At 48.4% G+C, this 14940-nt stretch overlaps 1 protein-coding gene across 1 annotated transcript; it reads left to right on the forward strand.

Annotated features, from left to right (window-relative positions):
* The first annotated feature begins 11266 nt into the window (after positions 1 to 11266).
* FAM43A (family with sequence similarity 43 member A) lies at positions 11267 to 13847 on the forward strand. Its single transcript, XM_065876975.1, has one exon. The coding sequence runs from the start codon at positions 12156 to 12158 to the stop codon at positions 13440 to 13442; it is 1287 nt and encodes a 428-aa protein (XP_065733047.1). The 5' UTR covers positions 11267 to 12155; the 3' UTR covers positions 13443 to 13847.
* Positions 13848 to 14940: the final 1093 nt, after the last annotated feature.

Here is a 14940-nt window from a genome sequence, read left to right on the forward strand (position 1 = left end):
ATACTAGCCCCGCCTCCCGGCTACTTTCGTCAGAAGGAGGCGGAGACCCGGGTGAAGGGTGTTCCTGCAGCGCTAGGTGGCGTTGCTTCCTGGCGCTAGTTTTCGGCCGGTGTTCTAAGGTGTGGCCTCGCTGCTGTCACGCCCGGCAACTAAACAGCTTTTTGTATACTTGTTCATCCGGAGCTGTGAATTGGTGAGAAGAGTCCCAGCCTTGATGGTAGTTGGGAATGGAAAGAGCTTGGCAAGGTTGCAAGGAAAGCCAAATGGATCTGACTTAAATGCTTTTGTTTTCAAATAATTTTAAAAAAAACGTTTAAAAGTTCCACCTAGAATTGTATTTAAATTTTCCTATAAATTAAAATGAAGTGAAAAACAGTGACCCCGCTCCACTCTTTTCGGCCTGGATTTTGTTTCTCACTTTATCGTTAGAAAAGTCGGGTCAGAATTGTGTGGGTGTTGGGCGTTTAAGCTCCATTCTCCTTAATCAGGAGAAACACCCCAATGTTGTGATGCTCCGGAGAGGAAGCAGCTTGTCCAAGTCAGAGATGAACTATATTCGGAGTCAGGCATCAAACCCAGGTCTCCTCACTATTTTATTCGTTCCTGGGGCAAGGGGAGAATGACGGTTGTTACTGTATATTTCAGAATCCAGTTCTCAAACTTTGATGTGCATGTGAACCCCCTGGGAATCTTGTTAACGTGCAGATTCTGATTGATAAGGTCTGGGGGGGCCGGCACTCTGTACTTCCAGGAGATGCTGCTGATGCTGGTCTGGGCCACAGGCCACTCTGAGTAGCAAGAGAAGTCCACTCCCTCCTAGTGAAGATACTGAAGTGGACTGGCTAAAAGTCAGTCACAGCAAGTTTGGGTCAGGAAAAGCTGGGACCTTGACCGTTCTGTGCTACACCTCACTGCTGACTCTTACTGAATTGGAGTGAACTTTGGGAAATACCCAAAGGGCTGCTGACAAGCCATGTAGTAGCTGGCAAGGCTTTGGGAAGGCAGTGCTCACAGATCAGTAAAGGAATACATTAGAACATGGTTTCTCCCATTTCTCAACTTAGAAACAGTGTATCTTTAAAAAACCTGAACATCATTTCCAGAAGTAAGATATGGAGAAGACCCATGGAAGAGAATTAGCAGTTTCTGGCATTCTCTTGGAGCTGAGTGGTTAAAGATAAAACTAACTCATACAGTAAGAGTCAATGAACTTTATGTTCTAGTGACAATAATAACAATATATGACATATATACATACCAAACGTAAAATAGATAGCTAGTGGGAAGCAGCCACATAGCGCAGGGAGATCAGCTCAGTGCTTTGTGACCACCTAGAGGGGTGGGATAGGGAGGGTGGGAGGGAGGGAGATGCAAGAGGGAAGAGATATAGGGACATATGTATATGTATAACTGATTCGCTTTGTTATAAAGCAGAAACTGACACACCATTGTAAAGCAATTATACTCTAATAAAGATGTTAAAATAATAATAGATGATATAAAGAAACCTGCCACCTCATTCCTAGAGCTCAATCAGAAACTTGGGACTTCACCCTCATTTCCTCTTCCAGATTTTGTCACCTTCAGAGATTTAAGGAAAGCAAACACTTTTGGTTTCTATTGTCATTCCTCTTATGGGCTCCAAAAAATCTTGACCAAATAAAGTGATAATTTAATCAAGATGGGTGGGGCGTCAAAAAGACACTGACATTATAAAATTAAAATAGCAGCAACTATTCCTGGCTGACCAATAAGTAAGTCAAAAATAAAAATAATTCTATCGCCCCAAGATGCTCCTCAAATCTACCATTGAAAAAGAACTAACCGAGCCTCAGTTTTCTTATGTGGTTCATGGGGATAATAATAATTCCTGTCAGGCAGAGGTAGCAAATGAGATAATACTGCAAGTTCATTGCCTGGTATTTTGTGGGGTACCCATTTTCACAACTGAACAACTTTTTCCCCAGAAGTGGACAATGCAGGTGAGAATCCAGATGTAAAATTGGTCCATGTTGAGGGATTATGACGCTAGTTCAGTGAGAAGGGCAAGGAGGGAGGGGACCTGAGGATGCTGATGAGACATGATTATGGGATCCAGATTCAGAGAAACCAAGTGAGATGAGGAGGGAGTGATGATGGTGGTGGTGAAGGGTGGGGAAGGTGTTGGCTGCTGCTCCCGAGTGAGGGGGTTGCAAAGATGAATCAGCCCGGTCCCTGCCCTCTAACTACAGAAGCCATTCCACCCACACACTTAAGGGAACAACACAACCCAGCCAAACTGCCCTCATCCCTTTGTCACGACAGTGGAAATGTTTCTGTCTGGAAGACTGGTCAGATCCTCCTGAATGCCCATAAAGCTTAGACTTTCTGTTGAAGCCAAGACTTTCTGAATAGCTGACCCTTGGAGAAAGTTGCATTGATTTTGAGATTGGAAGCCTCGTATCCAGTTTCCAAATAGCAATACGGAGTGTTCCTCATTCATGATGTTGCATACTACTCGATTTACTGTGATTCAACAAATGTAGTTCCAAGCGCCGCAAACCCACACCCAGGAACAAACCTTGGTGTAGCTTTCTGCTCTCCAACTCTGCACTGTTCTGCCTCTGGGCTCCACCTCTCTCTGGGAATGGAGAGGGGTGAGTAGATGGGTTTCTGTTTTGGTTTTCTTTTCACCCCTTGGCCAACAATGTGTCACTGGTAGAAAAATTGTTCCCAGGCACGCTTGCAAGCCTGCCCCTCCCTCTCTCCCATTCTCTACACCAACTACTTCCACAAGGACATTAAAGCAGTTTGCATAAGGCTGAGAGTTGTGAAAATAGAAGTCTGGCAGTCTCTGCAGAGTCACTGAATCAGTAGGGAAACTCCCTTCGGTTATCTGCGATTCTCAATTTATCCCTGTTGAAAATGAGTGGATTCTTACACATAATCAAGTTTCAGTAGTTCAGCAACCCTTTGTGGTTATTATAAATGATTAATTTGAGTCACTTCAAACATCGATTTCCTGCTTGTGCAAGTCATTGTGTGTGCAACGAAACGTGTAAATGACCTCTCGTTTTGGTGTGTAGGCTACAAGATCCTACGTGTACTGTATTTGAACCTGTGGACTTTTTCCCCAACTCTTGTAGTTACATGTGGAATTTCTGGGGTCTTTTATTCACAGATGACTTTGTCATTCTTTTTTCCCTCACAACAGACAAGTGAGAAAGGGCACTGTTGTTTTTCTGAACTTTTAGTTGTAGAAATTGAGACCCAGTAAAGTTCAGTGAAGTAATACGAAGTAAAGAAGGCTCCAAGTAGAATGAATAATCACCAACTCTAGGGCTTCCCTGGTGGTGCAGTGGTTGAGAGCCCGCCTGCCAATGCAGGGAACACGGGTTCGTGCCCCGGTCAGGGAAGATCCCACATGCTGCGGAGCGGCTGGGCCCGTGAGCCATGGCCGCTGAGCCTGTGTGTCCGGAGCCTGTGCTCCGCAACGGAAGAGGCCACAACAGTGAGAGGCCCGCGTACCATCAAAAGAAAAAAGAAAAAAAAAAAAAGAAAAAGAATCACCAACTCTAAAATCTTCAGATGGAAAGTGCCAGTTTTCTCTTGTTCATTCATTCATTCATTCATCTCTAGGCTCTGGGGATTCAGCATTGGACAAACTCCTTCCCCTATGAGCTTGTATTTTAGTGGTGATCAGCCTGACAGAGGGACTCATCCAAGGTTAAATAGCTCAAGTCGCTGGTGGAGCCACAAACTATAGCACCAGGTAGACCCTAATCCACTGGGAAAGTCTTCTGACTACTGGGATTTTACTTTTTGTGTCTAACTGTGGGGCCTCCCCTAAGTCACTTTAATAGATTAATAGATACATTGATAATGTTAGCAGGTACACTTGCATGGTGAGGGAATGAGGAAAAGGTGGAGGAAGTATGGCTAGTCTCAGGAGAAGGTATAATGGGCCATTTCTCTTTATGTGAAGGACTACCCTAGGACAGGAGAGAAGAGTGTCCTGAGTAGACATGAGGCAAGCAGAACTAGAACAAATAGGGCGAAGCTACAGAGTTGCCACTGCCATCTGTTTCCACCTACTTACAATTGGAATGGTTCAAAGATGGAATGGATAGCTTTGAGAGGTAGTGAGCTCTCTGCCACTGGAGGTATTTAAGCAAAGGCTAAATAACCAGGCATCAGGATGTTCTCAAGTAGGTTCATACTTCAAAGTGGGTGTTGGAATACATAAGCACTAATACATAAACACTTACCTCAATGGGTTCCCTTCTGCTTCACGCTACCCTTTGTTTCACCCCAGTCTCTGAAATAACAGGGGCACAACGACGGTCTCAGAAAAGGTGCCCAGGCTGTCAATAGCAGGGTGGTTCCTTCACCATATAACCCAGGGAAAAGACAACATTGCACCCTCTTTGTCATGTGAGGGTTGAGGGCACCATGAACCAACCATCTAGCAAATGCGGTCATCATTAGTTAAAGTACCGTTAGCACAAACAGAAAAGTGAAGATACAAGGTTTCAGTTTTAAAGGGAACCATGCAGGCATAGCAATTTCTCTGCCCTCTGCTTTTGGAGGGGACAAACTTGGCCTTCCTTGCCTCTGATGAGAAAGGCTCACTGCAAGGCTCACCGTTCTTCTCTTGATTGCCCCCTTACGCCTTTGCATTTCTGCCTGGCCCTTGTCCAGGTGGTAAATATTCCACGCAAGCAGCGCATGAAAGGAGGGGCTTCAGGGCAAACAAGGTCATGGTGAGAACATCTCTGGGGGCTTCAGACACAGGGTGGCCTTCAGAGTTTATAGACATCTAACTTGTCTATTTTCTTCTCTTACCCCTGCAATTTCCTATCATGGCCTCTGCTTTGAGTTGAATGGTGTCTCTCAAGAACAGAGGTTCCGGTCTTAACCTGGATGTGATGTTATTTGGAAATAAAATCTTTGTAGATGTAATCAAGTGAAGACGAGGTCATATGTGATTAGAGTGGGCCCTACTGTAATGATGTCGTTATAAGAAGACACAAATTTGGGCACACACAGAAAAGACACAGGGGGTGAACACCATCAGAGGATGGAGATAGAGACTGGAACGATATGTCTACAAGCCAAGGAACACCAAGGATTGTGGAAACAGGAAGAGGCAAGGAAGGATGCTTTCTTCTTCCAGCCTCAGGACCTGTGAGAGAAAAAATGTCTATTGTTTGAAGCCACCCTGTTTATGGTAATTTGTTATGGCAGCCCTAGAAAACCAACACAGCCTCCTGTGATCTTAGAACCAGAGGGGAGTTCGCTCAGCTCACAAGCAGGAAGGTGAGGGCCAGAAAGGGGCAACATCTTGCTCTGGAACCCTCACTGAGTGAGAGCTGGGATGTGGGTGTCTGAGCCCCGGCTCTGATCAAGGCACGTCCCTACTCAAATGCCTCCAATGACTCGCCCAGTTTGTGAGATGCCTCCACCTGCTATTCAAGGTCCTCCAGAGTCAGGCCTGACTTGACTCAACACAAAAAGCATAGGCTTTGTATAGACTGGGAGAAAAGACTTGCAAATGATGTAACTGACAAGGGCTTAATTTCCAAAATATACAAGCAGCCCATAAAACTCAATAACAAAAAACCAAACAACCCAATTGAAAAATGGACAGAAGACCTAAATAGACATTTCGCCAAAGAAGACATACAGATGGCCAACAGGCACATGAGAAGATGCTCAACATCACTAATTATTAGAGAAATGCAGATCAAAACTATAATGAGGTACCACCTCACACAGGTCAGAATGTCCGTCATTAAAAAGTCTACAAATAACAAGTGCTGGAGAGGGTGTGGAGAAAAGGGAACCCTCCTACACTGTTGGTGGGAATGTAAATTGGTGCAGCCACTCTGGAGAACAGTATGGAGGAGCCTCAAAAAACTAAAAATAGAATTACCATAGGATCCAGCAATCCTACTCCTGTGCGTATATCCAGACAAAACTATAATTCAGAAAGATACACATACTCTTATGTTCATAGCATCACTATTCACAATAGCCAAGATGTGGAAACAATCAACAGATGAATGGATAAAGAAGATGTGGTACATATATACAATGGAATACCACTCAGCCACGAAAAAGAATGAAATAATGCCATTTGCAGCAACATGGATGGACCTAGAGATTATCATACTAAATGAAGTAAGTCAGAAAGAGAAAGACAAATATCATATGACATCCCTTATATGTGGAATCTGAAATATGACACAAATAAACTTATCTACGAAACAGAAACAGACTCAAAGACATAGAGAACAGATGTGGTTGCCAAGGGGGAGGAGGGATGGGGGAGGGATGGCTTGGGAGTTTGGGATTAGCAGATGCAAACTAGTATATATAGAATGGACAAACAGGGAACTATATTCAATATCCTGTGATAAACCATAATGGAAAAAATATGAAAAAGAATGTATACATATATATGTATAACTGAATCACTTTGCTGTACAGCAGAAACTAACACAACATTGTAAATCAACTCTACTAGAATAAAATAAATTTTAAAATAAAAAGAGCATAGGCTTTGGAAATCTTTGGCAGTTTTCTTTTTTTTTTAATTGAAGTATAGTTGATTTACAATATATTAATTTCAGGTGTACAGCCTAGTGATTCAGTGTTTTTGTAGATTATACTCCATTTTAGGTTATTACAAGATAATGGTTGTAATTCCCTGTGCTATACAGTATGTCCTTATCTCTCTCTTTTTATTTTTTCCAGTACGCGGGCCTCTCACTGTTGTGGCCTCTCTCGCTGCGGAGCACAGGCTCCGGACGCGCAGGCTCAGCGGCCATGGCTCACGGGCCCAGCCGCTCCGCGGCACATGGGATCTTCCCAGACCGGGGCACGAACCCGCGTCCCCTGCATCGGCAGGCGGACTCTCAACCACTGCGCCACCAGGGAAGCCCAGTATGTGACCTTTTGTGTCTTCTTTCACTTTAGCATCATGTTTTTGAGGTCTCCACTTTCACTTTTAAGGACCCTGGTGATTACATTGAGCCCAACTGCAAAATTCAGATTATTCTCCCTTTTTAAGGTCAGCTAGTTAGCAACCTTAATTCTATCTACCTTTCTATCTACCCATTCTACCTTAATTGTAGAATCTTCCTTCCCCTTTGCCATGTGCTGTAACATAATCACGAGTTCTGGAGATTAGGACATAGACATCTTAGGGGGGGATCATTATTCTGCCTACCATAGGAGGGGTCAGAATGGGTTGAGGCACTGCCCCAACAGCTGAGGGATTCTTCTCAGCATTATAGCTCCAGAAGCAGAGCACAGTGATTGTGGTAGTGGTCCAGGGATGGGGTGGGTGCAGTGCACAGAAATTGTGGACCCGATGCTCATCCAGAAAGTCATGGATGGGGAGGAAGGCAAGGATAAGAGGCTAGGAAGGAGTTGATAGTGGGAAAAATGAAGTGGGCTAGGACAGGGCTCACTAAACTTGAGTAACTGTTCTATCATGGAGGAGTTTCAGCATGTATACTCCCAGTCCCTAACTCCAGAAATTCCCATTTAAGGGTGGGATCCAGGACTTGTCCCAGGGAATTCTGATGCAGCCAGTGGGTGAGTCTACTTGTGAGGAATGCTGATGTAGATCCTGGAGGTCTTGAGAAGGTTAAAGAACTGATGTGATAGAGTAAGGAATGAAGAGGGCTGGAAGGGTAAGAGGCTGTGATCACACAGTGGGATTTTGAAGCCAGAGAGTCCTTGAACCCACTGGAAACATTCCCACCTTGGGGACTTCGTACTGGGTGTGCCCTTTGCCTAGCGCAAAGCTGTCCATATGTATAGTTTTAAATGTTCTAGCAGCCACATTAAAGAAGTAAAAGGAAACAGGCAAAATTAATTTTAATAGTATATTCTATTACCTCAAAATATTATCCTTCGATATGTAATTACTATCAAATTATTGAGATATTTTACATCCTCCTTATCTTACTAAGTCTTTAAAATCCAGAGTGTATTTCATGTTTGCATCACATCTCAAGTTGGACCAAGTACACGTCAAGTGTTCATTAGCCGCACGTGGCCAGTGACTACCACTTCGGCCAACACGGGTTGGAATGTTCTCCCTCCATATCTTTGCCTGGCTGGCTCCATCTCATCCAGGTCTCTGCCCAGAGATACCTTCCCTGGCTCTGCTGTCTAAGCCAGCTACTTTCTACTCCTAACACTGTTTTCTTTTCCTCGGAGACTTATCACTAACTGATACTTTATTAGTTATTTGTTTGCTGATTATCTGCCTCCCCGTAGGATATAAATCCCATGAGGGCAGAGACCCGTCTGTCTGCTTTGGGGCAGTATCCCCAGCAACAACATCACATCCACAGTATATCCACAAATCACATCCACAAATATTTGTTGAATGACTTTGAAGATCCCAGGCACGTCATGTATCGTCTCTGAAGCCCATGTTCATTCAGTGGGGTGTAGCGGGAGGGGGACCAAGAGGCAGGAGCGTTATGCAAGAAATAAGGTGGGAGAAAACCAGCCTGAAAGCTTCCTGCGCGCTAAAAGGCTGACTCTTACATGTTACGTTAGAGGCTGGGTTTCTTTCCAGCTGTGACTTGGCTGTGTATTGATTGAACCACTGGCTTATCCAGTTCTATGAGAAACCATCTCATCAAGTGTCACTTCTGCCTGGCACCAGTAGATGGGGCAGTGTCATAAAAAACAAGTGCAGTCTGCGGTCCTATGCAGTTTCTAAGCCGTTTCCGGCTGACTTTGCTGAGGTCTCTTCTGGAACTGCTCTGTGTCTCAAATCTGCACAGAGCGGGACTCACATGTCAGAGTGTTGACATTTGCCTAGAATTTCTCTGTCCTCCCCAGGTTGAAAACAGGCTTATTAAGAAGATAGCCCAGGAGCAGCTCTGTGGGCCTGTGCATCTGGGTCTGACACTCTGGCTCCACTGGAAAGCCCTGGCCCGCCAGTGGAGTCCTCCCTGCTGCTGTGGTCCACTGGTTTCCCTGCCACCGCATGAAGCCCAAAGAGGTGCCTCTTGCGGAGGCTGAGACCAGCCTTAGCTCCCACCACTGGTCCCTTCTCTTCCTGCTCAAACACTTCTGGTCCCTGGACCTCTGAGTAATTTGGAAATGTTAACTGCTTGAATATGACGCCTGCTTTTGTAGAGTCTAGACTTCAAGGTTATGGACCAGCTAAAGGTCACTCAGCACAGGTTAATTTGGTGGGTTTTTTATCGGAATTTTTTGTTTGGAGCACGTACCATCTACTTCATTGCCACTGCAAGATATTCCAGAAATGTGAACAGAAGAGGAATTAACCTTGGTTTAAATGGCTTATTATAGTCCTAACCAGCTCATTCCAACACCGTACCTCCATTAACCCATCAGTGTAGCTGAGGAGTAAGGCATTAGAGCTTTGGTCTAATGACATTCTGGGACCAGCCAGCCATGAAAAGGCCATTCCTTCCCTCAGAGACTAGGAGGGCACGAGCAGGAGACTTCCTTGTTTGATCAGGAAATTTTCTTCTTTCATTGTCACAATTGTCAAATGCCATCCTCAACTACACATGTGCACGCATTTTTATGTTCTATAATTTTGCTGTTCTCTGTATCTGGAAAGCCCTTTAATTCTTCCCTCCGTGGCAAAATCCTGTCCATATTTCACACTTCACCACCTCCGTGGAACCTCTTCTGATTTTCCTAGTCACAAAGAACATTTTCTTCCAGCTTCTCAGAGTACTTTGGGTCTTGTCTCAGGGCATTTAGTTCCCTCTGTCTTCTTGTTTACATGCATATGTCATTCATTCATTCAACAATTAAGTAGTGTCAGGCACTGGAGGGAGATAGGGTGCTCTCACAGAACTTACATTCCAGAAGAAGCCCAGAGGTGGGTGAAGTTTACATCCTTCACTGGACTGGGAGCTTCTTGGAGACAGGAATTAGGTCTGTTCCCAGCTCAGGGCCTGGTACCAGAAGGTACTCAGGAAAGTTAGTTAAATTGAAACGCAGCACCAGTGACTCTAGAAAATTGGGTTAGAGTTCAAAGAAAGGTTAAAAGTTAGTAAAGGTAGAGGGCCAGAGAATTTCCATGAGGAGTTACAGTTGTTTTGAAATCAGAACCTGGTATGGAAGCCAGAGACATCTAGATCCCCAGTAGACTGGGCCTGGGGAGTGGGAGGGCCTACTCTCCTCCTCTGGGATGAGCTTGGGAGTTTGATGTAGGGTCACCTGCACATTCCAGCTAGAAGTGGTTTTGCTTTGATTGAGCAGACCGTAGAGGCAAGCCCGTTGTTTCGAGGGCCCAGAAATGAGTTACTAGCCAAGGGTCAAGCCGGCCAGATGATTAAAGCGACATTATCCAGCTGGCACAAGAGAAAAGAATGATTAATGTTAATCATTCTCTGTGGAGGGTGGCCGGGCATTATTTGACACAAATAAAAAACATCATTTGAATTTTTACTAGGAATTCTCATCCATAATGTGACAATGATGTAATAAAACTAAATGACTGGCCTGCCAAATTATAAACTGAGTTCTAACCACACACAAGCATCACTTAGAAATTGAGTATATCTCAGAAAACTGCTCTACTCTGAGGCCTGACAGAAGGAGGGGGCACTGCTGGGGGTTAGAAGCTGGAAGCACCTTATTTACCAAACACGTACTATAGTGTTCACTCTAACCATCCCATTACCACTCATCTCTTTTCACTATCTGCTCTTTGCCTGTGGAGAAAGGGCTCCAAGATGGTGAAAGATAAGTCCCAGCGTTTTCTTTGCCCCTCTTTATTTTCTTTAATAGAATAAAATTTTGGAAAAAAAAAATTAAACAGCACCCAGTCAATTTCAGAAAGCTATTACACACGGAAAGAATCACTATTTCCCCAACCTTTTTGTATTTTATAGTGTAAATCCCACCCTCCACCACCTCCCCCAGAAGTTCCGATGGAGACACACATCAGTGAGTCGCAATTCAGGCTGGGGGTGGAGTGTCAGAATTCAAGTTGCTTTTCTTGCGGGGTAACCAAAGGTCTTGGCGATTTTTGTAGATAAATTCTACAGAATTTCTGCTGGTAAACTTGGGATTTAATTGCCAGGTTGGCCCGTTCTCCCCTTTCCCTCAACCAATGGCTGCAACCAGGTCCCTTTAAGAGACCAGTAACCCGCCGACCTTCCAAGCCCGAAACAGATCCTCTTCTCCGCTCCTCCCCTGTCCCCGCGCGGCGAATGGTTCGCGCCGGCCTATATTTACCCGAGATCTTCCTCCCAGACGGCTAGGATATGAGGCTGGCGAGGCAGATACCTCTCGCGACACCGGAGGGGGCGCGCTGCAAAGGCGGGCAGCCGAGCCAGGGGATCCCGGGAGCGCAGTCGGACACCCTCCGGAGAGAAGAAATGAGGTAGCGACCATCCCCGGAGCCGACCATGCGCACGCCCCGCCCTCGGAGGCCGGCGCTGCCCTGGCGGAGCCAGCTCGGACAGTGAGCCGGCGAAGCCAGAGTCCCCGGCGTCCTGCGGGAGAGAAAATGCAGTGAGCCACGGCGGGACTGCTGCGCTGGGCCCGCCGCGGCCAGCTGGACCCACCATCTGAGCGCACTCGGGGCAAGCAGCTGATTCTGGGACCCGCTCAGCCGAGGGGCTCTCTGCCTACAGCACCTCTTGGGGGTGGGGATCACCGACCCCTGGGCACACTCGCGGTTGAGTTTCCGCGGTTTCTGGCCCTAGCCCTGGGGATTGTGTGTGTGAGAGGGGGCCCCTTTTCACCTTCGCCGAGGAGTTCCTGCGTATTCTCGCACCATCCCGGCTGCTTTTGCTACACGCACGCATCCCTTTTTTCTAAAGACATTTTCTGCTCCACTCTCGTGCTTTCTCTCATTTTGCTTGCCCAAGACTCTTTGCCCTGGTCCTGCCCAGGCTGGGGTAAATCTGTGTGCTCCTACCCACCCCCTCTCCTTGCAGTTAAATCCTCTTTAAAAAAATTCTACCCCTACCTCTTTCGGCGGGGCTCTCGAACATCTCCCCCGCCCCCACTCCCTCCAACTGGGCCACTCCCAGCAGAGTTTTATTTTTCGGTCTTGCCCCGGCCGAGCCCGGCCGGGGCGGGTGGCTCAGCCGGGTTCTCAATCGGCGCTCCGCCGCCGCCGCCCAGCTGCGCTGGGGCGCCCTCCGGAGATGCTGCCGTGGAAGAAGCACAAGTTCGAGCTGCTGGCCGAGGCGCCGCCACGGCAGGCGTCCAAACCCAAGGGCTACGCGGTGAGCCTGCACTACTCGGCGCTCAGCTCTCTGGCACGGGCGTGCCCCGAAGGCGCGCTCAGCCGGGTGGGCAGCATGTTCCGCTCCAAGCGCAAGAAGCTGCACATCACCAGCGAGGACCCAACTTACACCGTGCTCTACTTGGGCAATGCCACCACCATCCAGGCGCGCGGCGACGGCTGCACCGACCTAGCGGTGGGCAAGATCTGGAGCAAGAGCGAGGCGGGCCGTCAGGGCACCAAGATGAAGCTGACAGTGAGTGCGCAGGGTATCCGCATGGTGCACGCCGAGGAGCGTGCGCTGCGCCGGCCGGGCCACCTCTACCTGCTGCATCGCGTTACCTACTGCGTGGCGGACGCGCGACTGCCCAAGGTCTTCGCCTGGGTGTACCGGCACGAGCTCAAACACAAGGCGGTAATGCTGCGCTGCCACGCGGTGCTGGTGTCCAAGCCCGAGAAGGCGCAGGCCATGGCCCTGCTGCTCTACCAGACGTCAGCCAACGCTCTGGCGGAATTTAAACGGCTCAAGCGGCGGGACGACGCGCGTCACCAACAGCAGGAGCTGGTGGGCGCGCACACCATCCCGCTAGTGCCCCTGCGCAAGCTGCTCTTGCACGGACCCTGCTGCTACAAGCCGCCGGTGGAGCGCAGCCGCAGCGCGCCCAAGCTCGGCTCCATCACCGAGGATCTGCTCGGCGAACAGCAGGAGCAGGAGCTGCAGGAGGAAGAGAGAGGGGTGCACACGGAGGGCTGCCCGGAGGAGGAGGAGGGGGAGGAGGAGGAGGACCGAGCCGGGGAGGGAGACCCGGCAGAGCAAGAGGCCGAGGCGCAGCGGGCGCTGGTGGTGGCCATGCACTTCGAATGCGGGGACTTGCTAGACACGCTGGAGAGTGGCCGCGAAGAGGTGCTGGGGGGCGGCGGGGTCTCGCCGGGTCCTGAGGCTGGGTCGCCGTCTCTGCTGCTGGGCAGCACCTCCGACATGAAGGCCGAGCTGTCCCAGCTTATTAATGATCTGGGAGAGCTCAGCTTCGGCAACGACGTGCGCAGCCTGCAGGCCGACTTGCGGGTGACGCGCCTGCTGTCGGGTGAGAGCACGGGTAGCGAGAGCTCCATCGAAGGAGGGGGCCCGGAAGCTACCACTACCACCGCCGGGGACCAGTCCAACCCCGCCGACTGCGCCAGACCAGACGAGCCCCACTCGGGCTGAGCTCCCAGCAATGTCCTGTGCGCGCCCCTGTTGCCGCATCGTGACACCCCACCCCCGTCTCTCCACCACTTCCTTACCTTCCCGACCCACCCCCCCAAGAAAGGGGAAAGGGGACACTTGAGGCCCAGACCCTCCCCCACCCCCATACGTTTGGCTCTGTTTGAAGCAGGGCTCAGATTGCACGTGGAGATATGGGGGAGGGAAACCCTACAAGGAAGGGGAGAGAGGCAGTCCTCTGGGGTCTGGGGAGGGGAAGGGCAGCTGGTGTTAGCAAAGCCCCGCAGGCGTGAGGTGCCTGCTGGCCGTTTTCCTGTTTGTGGGCAGCTGGGGCCTGAGGAGGAGGGGTTAACTTCCTCCACCAGCCCCCAACTGGGAGCGGCCTGACGCTGTCACTGACATGTCCTTAAAAAAAAAAAAAAAGATTTGCTCTCAACGTTTGAGGCTTTAGTGCCACCTCCTTGCCCCCAGTCTTTTTGGTGCGAGAGCTTGGGTTGTTTACCTCAGACTCAGACCCTTGAAATTCTGCCAAATTCCTCAAATAACTGGTGGGGAAGGGAGGGGGGGAGAAAGAAAGTTGCATTTTGTTTACAGTTAAAGACATCTAATATCTAAAAAAGGAGTTTTCCTTTAGAAACACACCTTGCTTCTGCTCAAAAGATCTCACTCCATGATACTGTGTAAAATATTTTTGCACTGTTGTGAAGTATTTTTGACATTTTTTTTTGTACATAACTGTTCTCAGAGTCCGATGTTTATATCTTTTGCTGTGCAAAAGGAACATGTAAAATGTTGTTCAGTTGTATATACAGAAATGTGTATAAAACATTTTGTTATTTTTAAAGAGTAGCACTGCTCTAGTTCTGTTTGCCCGCCAGTGGGGAGAGAATAAAGAGGAAAATTTAACAGAACAGGTGAGTGTCTAGACCTGCTTCAGAAAATGCTTGGCTGTGGGGCTGGGCGGCAGAGGGTGTGACCATGGCTGGGATGGAGTGGGAGGACAGTCATTGTCCTTTGCGGGGCTTGGAGGTAATTAGGGAAGAGGAACCCACTTTATGAGTAGCCTGGGGCCTTTCTGGTCCTCTGTAGCTCTGTGTGCTGCAGCTGGGGCCGTGTTCTTCACTTATTATTAGTTGTGTGAGCGTAGGCTTTTTCTGACTTCTTTGAGGCAATTCTTGGAGATGCCGGGTGAGTTCTGTTCCTCATTGCCAGACCTGTGAGGTTATTTAGGGAGGGGTGACTTTCAAGGTCTTCTGAGGTTTTACCACCTCCTGTGGTTCACCTTTTCAACGGCTCAAGGAGCTTTGAAGGTGTGAATTAGAGAACTAAGGAAAGTCCCCACGATGCTCTCAGGAGTGGGAGCATCTCTGTTTTTCCTGGGAGGAAAGTCAAGGAGAGAGGAAAGTGGAGAGGTTCCAGTCATGGCTTGAATGAGTCATGGTGCACGTGGGGTGGGGTCGGGGCAGGGGCAGGTGGAAGAGCCTATTTCCTCTCCTTCTAC

Source organism: Phocoena phocoena, chromosome 4 (genome assembly GCF_963924675.1).
Source record: "Phocoena phocoena chromosome 4, mPhoPho1.1, whole genome shotgun sequence".
In the NCBI taxonomy this organism is placed as follows: domain Eukaryota; kingdom Metazoa; phylum Chordata; class Mammalia; order Artiodactyla; family Phocoenidae; genus Phocoena; species Phocoena phocoena.

Coding starts and splice junctions, on each gene's coding strand:
- FAM43A (XM_065876975.1), top strand. CDS start 12,156: ATGCTGCCGTGGAAGAAGCACAAGTTCGAGCTGCTGGCCGAGGCGCCG.